The sequence below is a fragment of the Thalia democratica genome, chromosome 3, assembly GCF_965202585.1.
Source record: "Thalia democratica chromosome 3, ktThaDemo2.hap1.1, whole genome shotgun sequence".
Classification (NCBI taxonomy): Eukaryota; Metazoa; Chordata; class Thaliacea; order Salpida; family Salpidae; genus Thalia; species Thalia democratica.
Genome location: NC_139167.1, coordinates 96,054,638 through 96,075,812, shown reverse-complemented (window position 1 = coordinate 96,075,812; position 21,175 = coordinate 96,054,638). Strand labels below are relative to the sequence as shown.

General features: G+C 23.1%; 1 protein-coding gene across 1 annotated transcript in view; it reads left to right on the top strand.

Moving 5' to 3' along the window:
* The first annotated feature begins 3,625 nt into the window (after nucleotides 1-3,625).
* Nucleotides 3,626-21,175, top strand: part of LOC145832657 (uncharacterized) — a 117,128-nt gene continuing 99,578 nt past the window's right edge. The window contains exon 1 of the mRNA XM_082939959.1: nucleotides 3,626-5,069. Within this exon, the coding sequence (XP_082796085.1) occupies nucleotides 3,626-5,069 (1,444 nt within the window). The remainder of the gene's footprint in view (nucleotides 5,070-21,175) is intronic.

Genomic DNA, 21,175 nt, shown 5'->3' with positions numbered 1-21,175 from the left:
TTAACATTCTCGGCAAGCTAAAATAAAAACTATATCTGTATTTGTTTTAATTAAAATTAATATAATATTACTGTGCTGTTTTAGACTTTGTAAAAGGATAGTTTAATAAAATATCTTCAAGCTAATAAATTTACTTTTAATCATAAAGTTTACTTTTTTTCATTTCTAATATAACTATGACTAAAACAAAAATATTACTGAATGTTACTATTTACTAGCTTTGTTACTATCAATATTTAGATTAAGCACAAACACATTAAATACAACTTTTACAACTTTAAAGTAAAATCAAACTTGTAGTATATTTATATCATTTTCAAAAGTAAAAAAACAAAATAAATTACAATAATAAAATAAAAAATCATAATTTTAACTTTAAAATAAAATATTCAGCTTAATACATATAACTAGATTTAGCTTCATATTACCGACTTTGAAGATTTCTGAATCACATCATAAAAGGATCAAATTATTAAGATATTTACAAATTACATTTATATATTAATTTAACAGATTAGACAATCTAAAAAATCTGGCGGTTGCGTTTAAATTATAATGAAGTTACTCAGCCATTTAAGTTAATTATAATTTTTTAATGATAATAATTTTTTTGATAGCCGCTAACTTGTTATATTTAAAATTCTAAATGAACTTGTATACTTATCGAAATTTTTTTAGTTTGAGACAATTTATTAAAATTAAAATTAAAAATTTTTTTTTTTACAATATTTATGTTGTTTTATTTTCTTCCGAAGTTTTCTGCAAAACCAATGACTTCAAATACAATTATGAAATAAATTTAGTTAAATTTAAACTAATACTTTTGTGTTTTTTGTTAATAACGAGACATGTTTAAAAATTTAAATTAATTTTTAGTCAGTAACGCTTTTTTCAAGGACTAAAATTTTCCTTATCTAGTCCGTTGATTAAAATCGTTACTTATCCCTACTTTAATGTATAATTTAAATTTTTAGCCACTTTTAGCGGCTTTCAAAATTTTAAAACAGGTTTTAAACTGGTTTAGAAGCAGAAGAAATCAGTAAATAACAGTTGTATTTATGTACGCATTATTAGTTCTAAAAGTGGCGAGTAATGTATTATGAGGTCATTGAAGTACTTAATTTTTTTTTATTGTTTTAAGTTTCAACGTTTAAGTATCAGCAGAAATAAAAAAACATACTGAAAGTTAAAAAAAAAAACTTGACAACAACTTGTACAAAGTTTAATGTTCGTACAAATGTAATTAAAATATTAAAAAACCTTAATAATATTTGTTATATATTAGTATATATTTATATTTTATAAAATCTTTACTTTTACTTTTATTTTTAGTTATATGTTTGACTTAACTAAATTTTCTGCTGTATGTTAATATAACATTTATTAAAAACTTCCTTATACCTTCCTATAACTTTCTGGTAATAAAATTAAATAGTAATATGTTTGACAGAAACTTTTGTTCAATTCAGTAATATTTAAGTATGCATTCTTTTATTAGGGCGTTTGCTGTTACCTGTTTACCATTGAACTAAAATAATGCACATTAAAAGTTTTTATTGTAATGTTAAGGACGCCAGTACGTATTCTGAATTTAAGTTAATTTTATTGAATTTAGTTTTTATATAAATTCAAAGTATTGAATTATATCAAACTATGTAACTTAAAGTAAATTAAATTAGTCCGAGATATTTTATTACAAGTTATCAAAGTATATACTTATTATATAAAAGTGTTTTTAAAGATATCAACACTAATTGGGCTATAACTGACAAATTGGAATTTAAAACCAAGAACACAAGTCTCTAATTGAATTTTTTTAAAGTCATTAAGTTACTTTTATAAAGTAAAGTTATCATCTTTTGAATGCATGCCCTGTACCAGTAATTACTTTTCAAACTTTTGAACCGTTGAGCTGAGTACTCTAAGGTGGGCAAGATTTGTAGTTTTAGTCATTACAGTTCTATATATTTTTAAAATGAATACTTAATAACTTGAAATAGATGTTATTCAACTTTGTTTCTTATTAAAAAAGCTTAACTAAATAATTATTTTATTTTTACGTTTTGCATTTTTTACACGAAACATTTTCAGCCTAAGAACCGTAGGGTCATAATGATCACTTTTTAAAATATTTAAGTTGATCACTTTTCAAGTTGTACAGTTAAACAAAACTTAGTAGCGAATTTACAATAATTTAAACAAATTAGAGTTATAAACAAATTTTTGTTTGCATAAACTTGGCTTATTAGTTTTAATAAATATAGACTCTAAAACACTTAAATGATACATGTTACGTCCTTTACAAATAATTGAAAACATATTATCGTTATAGTTTTTTGCGCATTCTAAATTATTTAACAGATGTTCACCTATTGCCGATTGACTTTTTATTGGCTTATTAGTCCCATAGATCATCCAGTTTCGCAATGTGTTTATAACTCTAATTTGTTTAAATTATTGTAAATTCGCTACTAAGTTTTGTTTTTGTTGTTTAATTTTATTTTAAGAAAGTTTAAATAAGTCGGTTTCCTCTTATTAAAATTGCTATTAATACTTTCAATTTCTAGTACTTAAGCTTTATACTTTAAATTTTGTTAAACAACTTTAAATAGCATCGTCTAGTACATGTAATTTTATTTACCTATTATGACGCATAATCTTACAATTTTATTAATTTTACTATTTTAGAAAAATCTATTTAGTTATCTACAAAAACTATTGAAAAGGGTAGATTGAAAAATTTTTAGTTAACAAAAATAAAATATACTGCAAAATGAATTATTGTCTTAAATTTTTATATAAAGTTAGTACCGAAAAGAAATTATTTAGTAGATTTAGACAAAGGTACAATAAAAAACAACTGAAGTTGTTGGATAGAATTCTAAAAAGCAGATTGAAAATGCACAGAAATGTTTTAAAGGTACGTTTTTTTAATTTATGTATTAGTAATCGAGTCGTTCCAAGTTTTATTGAGCACAAAGTACGAAAATCTAAACTGAAATGTAGTCCGTCTGTAGAAAAGTTGTTTATGCAAGATGAAATAAATAGACTTAAAAGTTTAAATAAATATATAAAAGCAAATTATTATGTAGATTTGGAAGAAACTGAAAATTGGTTTACAACTCTCGATAAACTAAGGTTTTTAAAATACTTGAGTGCTCTTAACACTAAAACAAATAAAAATAACATTATTAAAGATGATAAAAGTCTGTCTCATTTAAAAGTTAAAAGATTTGGTAAATTTGCAACAAGTAAAACTAAAGTATTAAATTTTTCTGACTACGTCCCAAATGAAAATGAAAAGTTTGTTTTAGAAAATGGTCTACGTTTTTCCGTACCTTTTCAACAACAACGAGAATGTATTTTCTCAGAATTTGAAATTCTTACTGGACAGTTAAAACACCACAAACCTTTTTCGCAGAATAAATTAGATAGATGTTATGCTAAGTTATATGATTTATCTCACTCCTTACAAAATAGTAGAATAAACAATGCAGATTTTAAAATGTTTAAAAGTTGCAATTTAGCCTACAAATCGTTGAAATCAAATAATCAAATTGTTATTTTAAAAGCAGATAAAGGTACTTCTTTTGTTATTTTAAATAAGGAGGATTATATAAACAAAATGAATGCTATTTTAGATGACAAATCTAAATTTATTAAGCTAGGCCCGGTTGAAAAAGCAGACTCAACTGTTAAAATTGAGAAAGCTTTTCAAAAGAAACTCAGAAGCTGGTATGTTAAAGGTTTTATTTCCCAAGATGTTTATGAGTCTATTAGACCAACTGGATCCCAATGCCCTAAACTTTATGGACTTCCGAAGACGCATAAAAAAGGCCTTCCATGCAGACCCATCTTAGATATGATAAATTCTTCCCAATATAAAATAGCAAAATTTTTAATTCCTATTTTAAGTCAAGTTTCTAACAAATTTTCCAAATTTTGCGTAAAAGATTCCTTTAATTTTGTTGACAATCTACGTAATAACCCCTGTTTATCCGACCAAATGTGTTCTTTCGATATAAAAAGTCTTTTTACAAATGTACCTTTAGATGAAACCATAAACATATGTGTAAACGAGCTTTATAATTCAAATCTAAATCTACCAATGTTTCCAAAAGAGATATGCCAGAGTTTGCTTTACATGGCAGCTAAGAACGTAGAATTTAGGTTCAACAATTACATCTATAGACAAGTCGACGGTGTCGCGATGGGCAGCCCCATGGGTCCTGTGTTAGCAAATATATTTGTTGGCTATTTTGAGTCCATTTTATTTACGAATATAGAAAAACCTCTTAATTACTTTAGATATGTTGACGATATTTTTATTTCTTACAAGACAGACTACAATGTTGATGATTTATTTGACCAAATCTCCAACTTACATCCTTCACTTAAGTTCACTCGTGAGCATGAAGCTGATGGCTCTTTACCTTTCCTTGATGTCTTAGTTCAAAGAACACCAACCTCTTTAAACACATCCATTTATAGAAAACCAACTTTCGTAGGCCAATATATTCCTTGGCAGTCTTTTTGTCCCACCTCACAAAAAACCAACTTAATATCGTGCTTAGTTTTTCGAGCACATAAAATTTGTTCTGAGGTTAAACTAAGTGAAGAAATCAGTAATATTAAAAGTATTTTTGGCTCCTTAGGTTACCCTTTGGAAGTTATTGAAAAAACTATCAATAGGACTACCGCGAAGCTTGTCAGTCCTACAAAACACGGCCCAAATAAATGTGTAGTATACTTAAGACTTCCATATTTAGGAAAGGAAGCTAAGCTTTTTGAAAACCAAGTTTTAGAAACCGTAGATAACACTTTTGGGGCAGTTAAATTAAGAATTACCCATTCCACTAGAAAACCACTTAACGGAATCGTTAAAGATCTCACTCCTGATCAAGAAAAATGCAATATAATCTATAAATACAAATGCCACTGTGATAGTGAGTATATTGGGAGAACTTCGCAACGATTTTACATAAGAAGGGACCAACACGTGACCAACGCATTGCGAAACTGGATGATCTATGGGACTAATAAGCCAATAAAAAGTCAATCGGCAATAGGTGAACATCTGTTAAATAATTTAGAATGCGCAAAAAACTATAACGATAATATGTTTTCAATTATTTGTAAAGGACGTAACATGTATCATTTAAGTGTTTTAGAGTCTATATTTATTAAAACTAATAAGCCAAGTTTATGCAAACAAAAATTTGTTTATAACTCTAATTTGTTTAAATTATTGTAAATTCGCTACTAAGTTTTGTTTTTGTTGTTTAATTTTATTTTAAGAAAGTTTAAATAAGTCGGTTTCCTCTTATTAAAATTGCTATTAATACTTTCAATTTCTAGTACTTAAGCTTTATACTTTAAATTTTGTTAAACAACTTTAAATAGCATCGTCTAGTACATGTAATTTTATTTACCTATTATGACGCATAATCTTACAATTTTATTAATTTTACTATTTTAGAAAAATCTATTTAGTTATCTACAAAAACTATTGAAAAGGGTAGATTGAAAAATTTTTAGTTAACAAAAATAAAATATACTGCAAAATGAATTATTGTCTTAAATTTTTATATAAAGTTAGTACCGAAAAGAAATAATCTAGATACTATTTACAAACTTAATAACCTCAGCTTTCAACAAGTCAATTGTACAAGATCTTAGACTAATACCACTCTGCAGCGGTTTTAAAAATTACAATAAAAAAAATTGCTTTTTGAAGGCATTATATGTTTAAAATTAATTATATTATATATTTTTTACAAACACTAGATTTTGTGGTTTAAAGCGTGTGACGTCACTCAGAAATAGGAAAATAATTTTGCATTTTTCAAGAAAAATAAACAAAGTTATGTCCTAATAGACCTAGTTACAAATAGTTGTTAATTTATTTTCTAACACTTTTTTAAAACAGTTTTTAATTGTTATAAGTTTGAGATTACAAAACTAAACTACACTAAAAACATACAAATAAGTTTTACTTAAAAAAAAATATTTTCCGACTTTAATGAAATGATTTTAAAAAGTTAGATATGTGTTATATTTTAAATAATTAAATTGCAAAAAGTGTTATTATTTTACAACTATGTTCATTTTATATACTTTATTAAAAAAAACTATAAGTATTGTAAAATATTTGTTATAACAGCTTTCAATAGCAAATTAAAATATCATTGGTAAAAGTAAAACTAAAACTGTTTATTAGCAATTTTTAATAAACACATATACTTACAATGATAATAGCAGCAAAAATTTGATAAATGAAGAAATTACTTAAACATTTTTAGGTACTGTAAAATCAGTATTTTAATAAATAGACACTAAAATTTAAAGTATTGTCTACTGATATAAGTTTACTAAAAATCTTACTGAAGTTATTTTTGTTACTTAAAACTAAAAGGAAAAAAGAAAATTTTAGAAAAAATACTTAAATTATTTATTCTAAGTGCTATAATAATTAAAAACTTAAATTGTTTTATCGTAACTATAATAGTTTTCAATACTAAGTTTTTTAATTTACGAACGTTATTATATACAAACAGAACAGAATAACTTTTAAACAAACATAAAAAACAACCTAACACATTAAAACTGTTGTAAATAACAATGCACAAAAATTTTGGTTTATTTAAAAATGATAAACTACTTGTTAAAACAGAAACTTTAAATACAGCCAACTTGGAAATATTTTTTTTTTAATTTGTCTAAAAACATCTTTTTTTTAGAAGTACTTTAAAAATAGTAAATGCAAATTAACTCTTATAAATGAAAAAAAGTTTCAAAAGTAAACTTCCGATCGAAAAAGTTGAATATTTTGTGTTTCATATAGTAACCTCATTGCAATAATTTGTAATAATTTAAAGTAAATAAATAAATTTTTTATCTTTTTTTATTTAAATGTTTGAAATAAGAGATTAAACGAAATAAAAGATAACTATCAAAGATTTTTTTTTTTAAACTTACCAACTCTGGAAACATCAGCAAATGTTAATTATTTATCAGTAAAATTGGAGTATTTACCACTAGCTATGTTGTTTAAAAATAGCTTAAAAATATTTTTTTTTTATAAGAACTATTTCATATTTATATGTTAAAGTTATACTAACAATGACGATTTAATAAAAATTACGTAACTGATAACACAATTCAAATTGCAGATATAAGAATATCTTTCCTCAAATTGCGTAATGTATTTCAAAATTCTTGTTACAGCATATATTTCTATGTAGCTAAGATTGTTTGAATAATGTTTGAAGTTTTAAAAATCACTAATATATTATAAAATTTTATTTTTAATATTACCACTTCTTTAGCTATGGAATAGCTTTAACAATATATAATTTGAAAGAATTTAAAATAAAAAAGTATTTTTTTAATATCTATTCTAAAGAAAACTTTACTTCATTTCATGAAATCTTTCCTGTCTAACTTTAAAACCACAATAGTGGTAAAACTATTTTTTTTAAATAGATTTTTATCTGATTAAATATATTTGACTTAAACAGCATGATAATGATCAAAAATTAAACATACTTTTTCGAAAGTGTGAACAGCTTAATTTGGAAACAAATATTTATCATAGTTTCTATTTTCTTTAAATGTATGTGTTATATTTCAAAATTTTAAGGTTTTTGTATATTTATTATAAGTATTATATTATTTGTTATTTAAGAACTCAGAGGTTATACTTATTATATTTGATGACTCTGTAGCTATGGATTGTGGTACACTTAACTTATTAGTACTACCCATCGTAATTAAATTAGGTTTTCTTTAAATAATACTTAATTTAATTACTATCTAATAAATACTAATTTCTGTTTGAGAATACTTTATATGATCAAACAAGACAGTTTGGAGTGATGAATCTATTATATAAAGAACAAAAAACAAACGAAATATTTAAAATATAAATTACTATTATAAACACTTTCTCAATAAAAAATGAAAGCTATTAAAATATATTAAAAAGACTTAAAACAACAAACTAAAAATTAAATAAAATTTATAATAAGCAAAAAACTATAAATCATGTAAATTTGATTCAAATATTTAAATAATTAAACACTATTTGAAATATTGACTTTAAAACAAAGAGACTTACAATTAACATTAACAAAATAAGTTCAAGAGAAGTTGTTGCTTCAAGCTGCACACAAAACTGACTGACTAACTGCTCACGTGAAAACTGAATAGTCATTTTTTTATGATTCATTGCATCAGTATTTAGTTTAAACATTTCTTCAGTGTATGAATATGGACGTTTGTTATCTGGATCGTGCATTCAACCGTATCAAGCTCTAAATACTCTCTAAAACCATGAGAATGCAAGAAAGTTTGTTCAAAGTAAAAATTTCTGAACAGTTCAGATAACAATAAATTATTATTTCAGTACAAAAGCTAAGGTTGTAAAATGTTAAACCAACTAACGCTCTCGATAAAGAGAGTGTTTATTCACATTAAACAAAATTATTTCTATTTAATTTTAAAATATTAGCGATTGTGACGTCACTAGAGCGATTTAAAACTTTATTTTTTTTTTTGAAGCAGATTTTCCTGCAGTGTTTAGTTTAGACGTAAATACCAATTATGATTATATATTTCGTTTTATTTCGTAGAAATTTTGAAACTTAAATTTTTATACAGTTTTAAAACAAAAATAATTTAAAAGTGTATTTATTGATATGTAGTATTAGTTTGTTTAGATCGTTTTAATTTAAATAATACCTAATTTAATTACTATCTAAAAAATACTAATTTCTGTTTGAGAATACTTTATATGATCAAACAAGACAGTTTGGAGTGACGAATCTATTATATAAAGAACAAAAAACAAACGAAATATTTAAATTATAAATTACTATTATGAACACTTTCTCAATATAAAATGATAGCTATTAAAATATATTAAAAAGACTTAAAACAACAAACTAAAAATTAAATAAAATTTATAATAAGCAATAAACTATAAAGCATGTAAATCTGGTTGAAATATTTAAACAATTAAACACCATTTGAAATATTGACTTTAAAACAAAAGAGTACTTACAATTAACATTAACAAAATAAATTCAAGAGAAGTTGTTGCTTTCAGCTGCACACAAAACTGACTGACTAACTGCTCACGTGAAAACTGCCTCATCATGTTTTGATGTCTCGTTGCATCAGTATTTAGTTTGAAACATTTCTTCAGTGTACGAATATGGCCGTTTGTTATCTGGATCGTGCATTCAACCGTATCTAGCTCTAAATACTTTCTAAAACAATGACAAAGCAAGGAATTTTGTTCAATACAAAAAATTCTGAACAGTTCAGATAACCATAACCGATCATTTTAGTACAAAAGCTAAGTTTGTATAATAATAAATCAAATAACAGTTTCAATAAAGACAATGTTTGTTTACATTTAAAAAAAGTTATTACTATTTTATTCGAAAATAGTAAAACTTGTGACGTCACTAGAGTAATTTAAAATCATGTTTAGTGTTTAATTTTTTGATGCAGGTTTTTAAACAGTGTTTAATTTAGACTCGAATTTTAGTTTTAAGTAAATACCAATTATGATAAATATTTCGTTTTTATTTAGTAGAGATTTCGAAACTTAAAATTCTATACAGTTTTAAAATAAATTTAGTTTAGAAGTGTATTTATTGATATGAGATCGTTTTTATCAATTTTATGAAAAAAAGACTTAATTAAAACAAACAAAACAATTGCATGTAGTTCAAATAAAGAATATGTTTTTGAATCAGTTGTAAAATTCATATTAGAAGTCCTTTTTCAGAATTTATTTTCAGCGTTTTGTACATATAAAAGAAGTTAGTAAAATAAAATCTTATTATTACTTTATACACTATACAGTATTTTTTGTTACATTAAAACGTAAGGAATTGAAAGATTAACCACTTTCTGTGGTTTTTAAAAGTTTTAACGTTACTTTGAGTTTCAAATAGCGATTTGCTACAACCTCAGATAGTATATTTATATTTATTTATGTAGTAGATGCTTACTATTGTGATTTTAAGATAATGACGTAACTCGTGGTTATAAAAATTTTTATTGCATTTTATGAAGAAATTTAAATTTATTACTTGACCAAAGTTAAATGTTATTAAAAGGTTAGAACATTTATATAGATGATGCAAAGTTTCAAGAACTAAGCTTAATTTTAGAAAATAATCTTAATTAATTCAAAGTTGCAGTAAGGAATTCTTTTGTACAGAAAGAATTTTTGTAATATAAACTTTTGTTTTTAATAATAATTTTGAAGATCAATACTTAGAGTATAAGTAATTTGTTTAAAGTTGTAAGTTAGTTTAATTATTAAATCATTAGAAATGTTTGCTAAAAAGAAAAAACTGTTTTTTAATTACATTTTTTTATCTGAATATTTTGCTATTTCTGTTAGTAGTTCAGTTAATCATTTAAACAGAAAGTTATACTTAAGTAATGGTATTTCATGAAACATTCTAAATTTAGCTTAACAAAAACAATTTTTTAACAGTTTTGCTTTCTAATAAACAGCCACAATTGTTGGGATTTCTAAACTTTTATTTTTAAACTTTCTTTTGTTTTAGTTTAAAAAGTTTTAGTAAATTAAAATTTTAGTTAACGACGTCAATAAAAACATTCTAATGATTTTGAAAAAAAGTATTTTGTCCTAAGACCTGGTGTCCGAAGAACATTTTGGTTATTTAGTCGAACCTTTAAAGTCTTGTCTAGGAAATATATTATATACGTTATCGTCACTAAACATCTACAGATAAATAAGTCATTTATTGTCACAAAAAAAATTAAATCGTTTTACAAAAAGTAGAAACCACTAATCTACTTATTTCATTAAAAATATAAGCCCAATGAATTGTTTTTAAGTTTAAATTATCATAACTTATTTATTATAATTTATTGATACAAATAAAATACTGTTTTTAAAACATTTTATTTTTAATTTAAGGTTTTGTTTTTTAAAGAAATAAAATTGATTTTACTCAGTGTGAAAATACTTTAATGTTCGCATAAAAAATCAAATTCTAAATTATATTTTGAGACTTGTCATCACTCACCTATTTAACAATTGTTTAAAAAAGTCAAAGCATAAATAATTTGGCTGGAGTTTTTATTTAATTTATGTATTTTCGCGCTTGTAATATTTTGTACTTACGTCTTAAAGCTATCAAAATAAACTTGTTACAAATTGCAAAATAAAAAATTGTTTTTTTTTTTGTAATTCAAAATAGTTAAAATATTTATAACATTTAAAGTGGTTTCTAATGAGAAACAAACAAAAAACTAATAAATTTTTTTAAACTTCAGTTTTAGGTTTTGTTACTTTCATGATCAAGTTTTTTTATGATGTCTGGAAGTTACTAAAAACTATTTTGCGATAGAAAAGTAATATTAACTTTGTTGCAAGACATAAAAAATTGGAAAGTTAAGTTTTCTTAAAATTTAAGAAGTTACAACATATAAAGCTGACAAAAAAAAATGTATAACAGTTTACAAACATGTAAGTTATAAACAAAAACATCTGAACTATAACTGTAGACTTTAATATATTTATTTCTAATTAAAAGAATAATCAAATAATAAGATTTTTTCTATAAGACTTAAAGTATTTTATTAACTATAAACTAGTTTTTCAATATATATGACATTTTTAAAGGTGTAATTTTTATAACTTTATTTTAAAATACTAGTTTTAAAATTTGGGCTACGACTCGATAACCAAAGTGTTATTTCGTATATTAGGTACGAAAACTAAACCTTTTAAGCGCTTCTTTTATCGTTCAATCAACAACGTTTATTAAATAATTTTCAGTCAAAATTTTTGTTAGACATTTTCTTAATAAATTTAAACAACTTTATAAATTACATATTCATTTAACAACTAAACACCTAATATTAAAAAAACCTGTAAGACATTTTAATTTCAGTTTTAATTTTATTTAGTACTACTTATTCAGTTACAATTTTCATTGCTATATACAACTTAAAAAAAAAAGTAGATATACTATAATAATAGAAAAAAATGTTTAATGTAATAAGGTTAAAGTCAAATGAAAAAAAAAATCAAAAAAATTATCAATTTGCAATACAAAAAATCGAAAGTTAAAACTACTTATCTTTTACTAAGAATCTTTGAAACTAAAAACCTTTGATTTAGTTAAATGTTTGAATTGGTGCGTTCTAACAAGACATTCCAAACTTACATACAAAGAAGTTAAATCAAATTGAATTCTCAGTAATACATAAATATAAATTTCTTGAGTTTAGTTCATTTTGAATTTACAATCATAACTTTTGTTTTATTTATGCTAGACATACTAGGAATAAACAAATTGAATTAAACCAATTAATTAAATTCACAACACAGTAAAATGAATAGAGTTTATGTTAAGGTTTTAACGTAAGAGAGTTTCATAAAACGTTTTCATTTAAAAACGGATTTCTTGTGATTACAACATCTTTGTTGAATTCTGATGCTAGAACTTTTCCTAATATAAATTAACTTTCTACTCGTCATTTACCTTAGATTTACTGTATCAGACTTCTTAGACTATAACTAATTCATTTTATTTAATAAGAATATCTTGTTTTTGATTATAAAAATATTCGTACTAAATAAAAACTAAAATAAAGCTAAATCAGTAACTTTTGATTTGTGTTTAATAATGCAAATAATAGCTTAATATTTAAAACTTATTTATTTTTTTTTACTAGAGACAATGTTTTAAATTAGTGTTTTATTTTTTTTATATTTTTTTATCTTTTTATATCTATATGTATAAAAGTTAGAAACGCAGGACAAAGAGAGGGGAATGTTAGACAAGAAAGCCCGGTAAATGGGAGCTACCTAATATAAAATGTTATATATAAAAAGACAGTCATAACTGAAAACCAGACCAAGTTTTATGTTGGCTTTACCGGACTATCGTTCAAGAATTGCAACACAAAACACAAGTACAGCTTCAAACAAGAAATACATAGAAATGCGACAACTTTATCGCAGTACATTTTGAAACTAAAAAAAAACAAAGTTAGTTTAAGAATAGATGTAAATTACGTAATGCAGAAAAAATTGAAATCTTAAACATTTAAAAATCAAAATCTCTAATAAAAAGAGATTGATCACAAACATGCTGTATACATTACTGAAAATAATTTATTGAAAAACTCTGTTAATAATTTTGTCTAAGATCAACTAACTATTCTATTAACACGTAATACCTTATTTTGTATAATTTTTTGTTGTATTTACAAGTTTACTTTTCATCTAATAAAATACTTGGCTGAAGACGCGTATAAAACGCAAAAACAGCTGTTCCAAGCAAAAGTTTATTTCGTAGATTTTAGTTTTATATGTAAGTATATATATATATATATACATAATTAAGTTATTTAACTTAATAAATAAAATTTTTCACACTGAGCCCACCTAGAGGGCTTTATTATTAAAAAGGTTTATTTTGAGTTTATTTATTTAGAATTTTGTTTTGTGCTTTATTTTAAACTTGTTTTGAAGCTGATGAGTGAATAGTCACGGTACTCGAGTCCTTTGAGTTTTGCATCTTTAAATAAACCTTTTATATATATATATTATTAGGAAAATGCGATTTGAAAAATTCCAGAACATATGCTTCATAAAGACAAAAAAAGATTGTCTATAATCTTCAGCTCGTTCAATTTAGAATAAAAAACACTTTAGTAAATAGAGATGCAAAAGTTATAAAAAAAAATCAATATGACTTAAGAATTGAATATTGTAAGTTATGCTCAGCTTATATATTTTTAAAACGACACTATATATATATATACATATATATATTGAATTTTATGTTGAACTTATTATTTTGTTTTAACAAAATTGTTGTTTGAATTTGTGTTTTTACATTATAAAAAGTTTAAAATAAAAGCACATCTTATAATATTCTCTGCTCTCATCATAAAAACTAAAAAATACACCTCGATTTAGAAAAAAAAATATAATGTTAATTATCTAGTTACGTGAATATTATTTTATTAAAAATAGAGTGTGGATGTTACTAGCTTTAATTAACAATTAACATAATTACATGAATTTTGTTAAATTGTCACTAATTTTTTTTTATTGCAATCATTAGAATAAATCTTTTAAGCTGCATAAGTAGTCGTTAAAAGCATAGTAATTAGTTAAACCTATCATTTAAAGTACCAAAAGTAACGTAAAAGACAATTATCTACAAACGGCCATCAAACTAGAGCTAAAATTTAAGATATTTTTATAATTTTAAATAGTTTTATTCGAACTGATATCTAAGATATAGTAACGTTTTGTCAAAGCAGTAATCTTTTAATAAGTAAGTTAAAAGTATGTTTTAAGATTTTAAAAATTCAATAGTTTCTTATTTAAAAAATACTATATAAGCCTTTTCTATATGAAAAAAAAGTTATTTTTAATTAAAGATGAACTATTTTACCCCTCATTAAGATTGATCAAATTTAGCTTAAATTTATAGTGAAAAAATGTTATTAAAACTAGAACATACTATAGAAATATTAAATATACAGTTGTCAAACATAAAAAAAAACGATTGTATCGTAGGTTTATCTAAACTGAAAAAAATAAATAGTGTTCTATAAAAATATAAAGACTTTGAATGATTTATGTAGATATATATATATATAATATATATATATATAATATTTATAAAAATAAGTTTTTTATAAAAATTTTATTTATAGTTCTACTGTAAGTAGAGTCGTTTTTAAAGATATATTAGCTGAGTGTGTTATTTAAACAGTGTTCATTTGAAAACTTTGTATTTAATTTGTTACTCAACAGCGTAAAATTATTTGATTTACACTAGTACCTTAATCAAGTTATTTAAAATAGTTTTGTTTTTTGTGTTATCTAATAAATTTGGACAATAACCATTTTGGAATGGTTTTAAAAGTTTATGAAAGTTACCAAAATTTGAAAATAATACTGGTTAAGAAAATAATTTATTATAAATAAAATCTGGAGATACTAACGTTTGCGGTATTATTTGATGACGTCACTCAGTTTCTAAATTTTTTTAAGTAGCAGAATGCGACGGAAAACTGAAAAATAAATTATGTGTACTACTTTTGAGGAGTTTTTAATAAAGTTAAGTTGTTTTATTCATAGCTTACTGTTTAAAAATTATCTGTAAACTTTCAAGTTTAAATAAATATTAGGTTTTTTTTTAAATAAAAAGATGAAAGTTAGTAAGCTTGTAAAAGAGCTTGTTTGTTTATATTACAGTTATTAAAAAGCTGTATACGTCTACCAAGTTGTTTTGCCTGCAGTATAAACATAAAGAGCTTTATAATTTTTAAATTTAAACTGAATTGTATGAAAGTTTTTAATAATAAGTGTGGGAACTAAGTACCTAAGTAAATAAATTTAAAATAATTTGGTTGACTGATAGGATACTTACTTTATAAATGTTAAATACTTATAGTAACACAAATTTTATCTTTTTCACTACTTTCATAAAACGTTGTTAAATGAATTATAAGTATCGTAAAGATGTCAAGTAAACAAACAACATTACGGAATTTCAACCATGCATATATAAATAACTAAAAAAATTTTGACAAATAAATATTTATAGTGATAATTTTATAAAACACTAAATTGTGGTTAATAAACTTAAAATAAAACGGACTTTTTTCCAATGTATTTTTTTCTTAATTGTAAGTCAGATTTTTAAAAACTTAAACTTAGGTTCTTCATAAATACTGATAATTAATAATAAGATAATTTGATTTATTTTAACTACAACTAAAATGTTTGACCTTATTTTATTTTCTGTTAATGGAAGCGATAAAATGTAAAAAAAATAAAATTTAGATAGATTCTCTATAACGTCAATATCACTTAACTGCAAATTTATCATTTTTAGATGTTTATATTATTTCGACTGTTCATGAAATTTAAAATTTTAACATTACACATTTTTACTTTGAGAAACACAACAAAATTCTTCAATTTAGTTTAAATTTTTCCTTAATCTTATTCTAAAGATAAATTTGTTTGTTAGTACTCCTTAACTTGATAAGAGGTTTTATAACATTACGAAACGATACTTTTTTTTTTTCATTTAAATATAGTTAAAAGTTTATAGAAACAAAAAAAAATATTTAAACTATCAATTCACTTCTTTTAATAAGATTTTGCTAAAGTTTTTGAATTTTGATATAATTGACTATAAAAAAAAAAACTTATACGTTTTAATATACTAACAAAACTTATCTTAGTGTCCAAATTTTGTTAGTCTAAAATTAAAAGACACTTAATATAAAACGAACGAAAAATTTCTTAATTAATTTAGTTACACATTTAAAAATATTTTTGCATCGCTTTTACCATTTTTTTCATTCAAGTAATACAAGCAATATGAATAATTTTTACATTACCTCAAATCTTAAAATTACCAAAGCAATATAAAATATATTTTACTTACATAACCGATCAACAAAGTATTTACATCTTGATCATGAGATAAATTTAAATAGTTTTAGTATTTGGAGTTCTATTTCATAGCAAGAAAAAATGAACTAATTTAGGAAAATTTTAAATCAAGTTCCATTGTTATGTATTAAAAAAAAGTGAATAAGATTAAAAAAAAAAGAATATCATTACTTTTTTTATTTTAATAAAAGTTATTAAATATCTCCCATGACACGTTTATAAAAAGTTGCAGCTGTGATTATTTTATAAAAAGTTCAAATATTTAATTCAATCAATAATCAAGTCACTAAGCTGTAACAAATAATAAATAGCTTTGTCTTTTTAATTGAAATTGATGAAGTTTTTATAATAATGTTATTAGCAGGCATATTTGTTCTTGTTAGAAAAAAGATAAAAAAAAGAGTATTAACTATTTAAATTGCTGATAAAGTAGCTTAACTTTTTGTTTTTATTAAACAAACTTTGTTTATTATAATAATATAAAAAAATAATAGGCAAAAAATATTTGTCTTAAGTATATTTTAAGATACTTTGTGTAGTTAGTATTAAACTTTATTTTTGTACGAAAAATCAATCCAAATATAAAAGTTAATCAAAAAATGATTAGAGTTAATTCGGCTTAAAAATAACGTAACTTGAACATTTAATTTGTTTTTATTTATTTTTTAAAAACTTAATAGCAAGGAAATTTTAATAAATTTTTTTTATAGTTTTTAACTGTTGCAACAACTTAGATATTTGGAACGAATTTTTAGTTTTTAATGAGTTATATGTATTGAAATTACTACTGTTGTATTAAATTTATTCTTTCAAGAATTTTTTTTCAAACTAAGTCTGGTCAAAGATCTCGTCAGTGCTTAAATAAATCTAAAATTATATGTGACAGTCACGCAAAACAGCATTTAAACAATTAAACTAAAATAATGATAAATTTATACTGAAACTTTATACTTAAAAACTAAACGAATTAAATTTTAATAAGTAATTAAGATTGAGTTTAAGTTAAAATTTAAATTTTAGTTATATTTTAAAGTCAATACAACAACATTAAAAATTATAAAAGCTGTATATAGCTTTCTTTTTTCTTCTAATTAATTTTCTATGTTGACATGCATTTTAACGTATATTATTTTAATGGTGACGTCACTATTAAAGATTTAAACACTCTCGTGCTTGTAATAGCTTTAAAAACTTGAAATCCCACCCAAATGCTTTATATAAAAACTTATAGTTAAAACACATTTTTATCTAAAAAGAAAACAAATTAAATTATAATTTTAAGATTGAACTTGTGGCAACAAAGTTTAAATTTTAGTTAAGATTCAAAATCAAAAGACAAAACAGATAATAATATAAAATAAAAATCTATATGTAGCTTTCTATTTTCTTCTGTTATACTGAAATTAGTGAGATACGCATATCAAACCAATGCTTATTAACATGAACTGCGTACTTTAAAGTTTTGAGTTTCACCGTACTCACACATAATAAAAATTGATATCCAGTTATTTTAGATAAAAATACGATTTGTTCTAGTTTACTTTAAAGTAAATAGATTTTCTCTTGAAAAATGTTTGTTTTACTTGCTATATTTGAAATTAATTTATATAAATATCTTTACTTAAGAAATATATTTTTAAATAATATAATTATTATTCTAACCAATTCTATAGTAGTTTTCAAAGTTTTCAATAAGAAACTATGGCTAAATCGAAACTAGTGATCAAGATACTTTTTTTATATACACTTAACGAAACTAAAATTTTGTGATTCAATACTAGTTACGTCACAAATAACTTAAACAAGTTTTGATTCAAAAAAAATTTCATAGCTATTTTTTCAATTACAATACATACTGAATATATCAGAATTACATTTCTGAACATTTTAGAACATATCTAAAAACGGCTGCTTGTAACACTAAGTTTAACTTTTAAGTAATTCAGCATTTGTTTCCTAAAAAAAATATTTTAGAAAAGTTTAAAAATTATATACTAAATTTAAAAAAAATCAAATATTTGTAAAAATTTTCTCAAACTTTTTTAAGTGATAACCGCAATTACTGTTGTTTTTAAAATTGCTTTATCAAGAAAATTTTATAATATATGTTAACTTTAATTCATAAAAGTTTAACATGTTTATGTAAATAAAAATTACAGAAATAAATCTAACCAATTTCCAAATATCTTATTTTAACCGAAATACTACTATTATTTGAAGAATTTCTATATATTAACTATTTAGCAATTAAGTTATAATAAATATAATGTTAAACTACCTATATGACTTTATATATTAAAACATTTTTACGACATTTTAAGTAGACTGTTGATGTCACATGCTTCAAATAACAAACATTGGCCTTATTACATTGTTGATATTAATCACTAATATCATTTAAGTAACCGAATTGCGAAAGAAATAGTTTGATGCCACTATAGGAGTGGTGAAAAAAAAACCTATTAATTATTAATTTAAGAAGTACCAAACTGGTTCTTACAATAATTAATTAAACTAACTTAATTGACTTGTTCCTTATCCTGGCATTGAGATGTTTTGAAGTTTGTCTAAATAGCTTCTTTAGTATAAAATACATACTTTTGATTGTATTAGATTAACTAAGTACTTATTCTATATACATTTGGTATACTTATAAAACTGTTTGAATTAGAACAATCTAAAATGACTAAGTGATAAAAATTAAAACTATACTTTAAAATAAAACTTAACAAGAAACTAATTACTTTAAAATTACTTAATATAATTATTTAAAAAGTCTAGTTTGGTTTACGAACTTTTTCTGCTTACATAAACTGGGGCTTAAAGATTGAACACATAAGGCTTCCAGAATATGCAGTTAAAAAGAGTTCTCCGCCCTCACTAAGACTGAAAAATTTTCCTTTTTATAATTTTCAGCAAAATCAGGATTGTGCAACAAATGTTGCCCATTTGCCGAGAAGTTTTGTAGCGTTGGTTTTTCCAAACAGCCATCAAACCAGCTTTTTAAGACTTTCGGAACATGCTGATCGATTCTTAAATGAAACCTTTGAGATGTTTTTCCCACGTTGTCATTACCACTGTAACCTATGGACTTAGGTACCTAAAATAATAAACTTAACTTATATTAGATAGTGATACTAAAATATAATTAGGGCTACTTTATATAAAACCAAGCATGAAAATTAATTAACATGCTATTTTAAAGAACAGTTGCGAACACTAAAAAATGTATAAATAGCATCATACTTTAGAAACTATTTAAAATGTAGTCAAAACTCTACACACGATTCAATTTAACAGGACATACTTTAAGAATGTGTAAAACAGAATAAGACTTAACTACTTAGAACGTAAATAAGAAGTACTTAGAAAAATAACACTTTTTAAAACACAAGAAAACAATACAAATTTATATTCTTCATTATGACGTTTACTGCAGCAGGCTGTGGCTAGTATCTTCCACTGCTTTCTGCGGCTGATTTAAATCGCAGCGTCCTTAACTTTTTGCAATATTACATCAGTAATTTCTGATCTGCATTTTATTTTCTCTTTTTTCAATTGTATTAAACTTGCATCAGTTAAAACTTTAGTTTGCAAACTTTCTCTTAACCGCTTGAATGAACTTTTAGCTCAAAACTTCCAACCAAATCTAAACAGTAATCAAGTGCAACTTGATATTCTGTTACAACACACTTAATAATTTACGTAATACATTTTTTATTAATAATGTGACAGTTATAACATATTAACTTAAAATTAAACTTATCAGAACAGTGTTGAATTGTACGTAAATAGAAAATATATATTGAAATTTTTACTGTATTTGGATATCGATAATCTACGAACTAGGCATAAATAACTTGAATTGCGTATTTTAGAGTTTGTGATAGTTTCACTCTTTTCTCACACAACAACAGCTCATATTCAGTTGTATTTTAAAAATGTAATATGTTCTAATTTATTTATTGCAGTTAAGTATCAAAATAATTTATTGTAGTTTGTGAACAACAAAGTTTAAGAGAACACTTAAATGTATGATCTACAAAAACTTTTATAACAAATTCAATGTAAAAAAACCAAGTTTTGAACAAATTCAAAAAACCTAATAGTTTATTAAGTATTATTTGCAATTACAATTTTAAGTAACATTATGTAAACTATAACAATAATTATTCATTAACTTTAACAGTCGCTTTAAAAGTGTAGTATTAATAAAATAAAGAATTAGATTAATGTAATTTTACTTTAATCATATACTTTAAATGTATAATAATAGTTGTTATTAACTTTTAGTTACATATCTAAGTTGCTATTAGTACATTTTAGATTTTTAATTTAATTAAAGTTTAATCTGCTATAAAATAGGTATTGTTGTACTAAAAAGAGGAAAGTATATTATTTTAAACTTTTTAATAATATTTTTACATATATTTTATGGTTATATAAACTGTTTTCTGTAATTTACTTCAGTTAAATATTTTTAAGTGAAAAAAAAATTTGTGTTGTTCATTTAGTTCAATAAGAACTTAGAAAAAAAAACTTTTTTAATTTTTTTTATGGACTTATAAATTTAAATTCTTTGTACTTTTATCACTGAATAGTCTTAAGATATTTTCGAAAGCGATTAGGATTTTATTTGTAAATAATTCAGAAAACTTAAACATTTATATTGACGGTCATCAC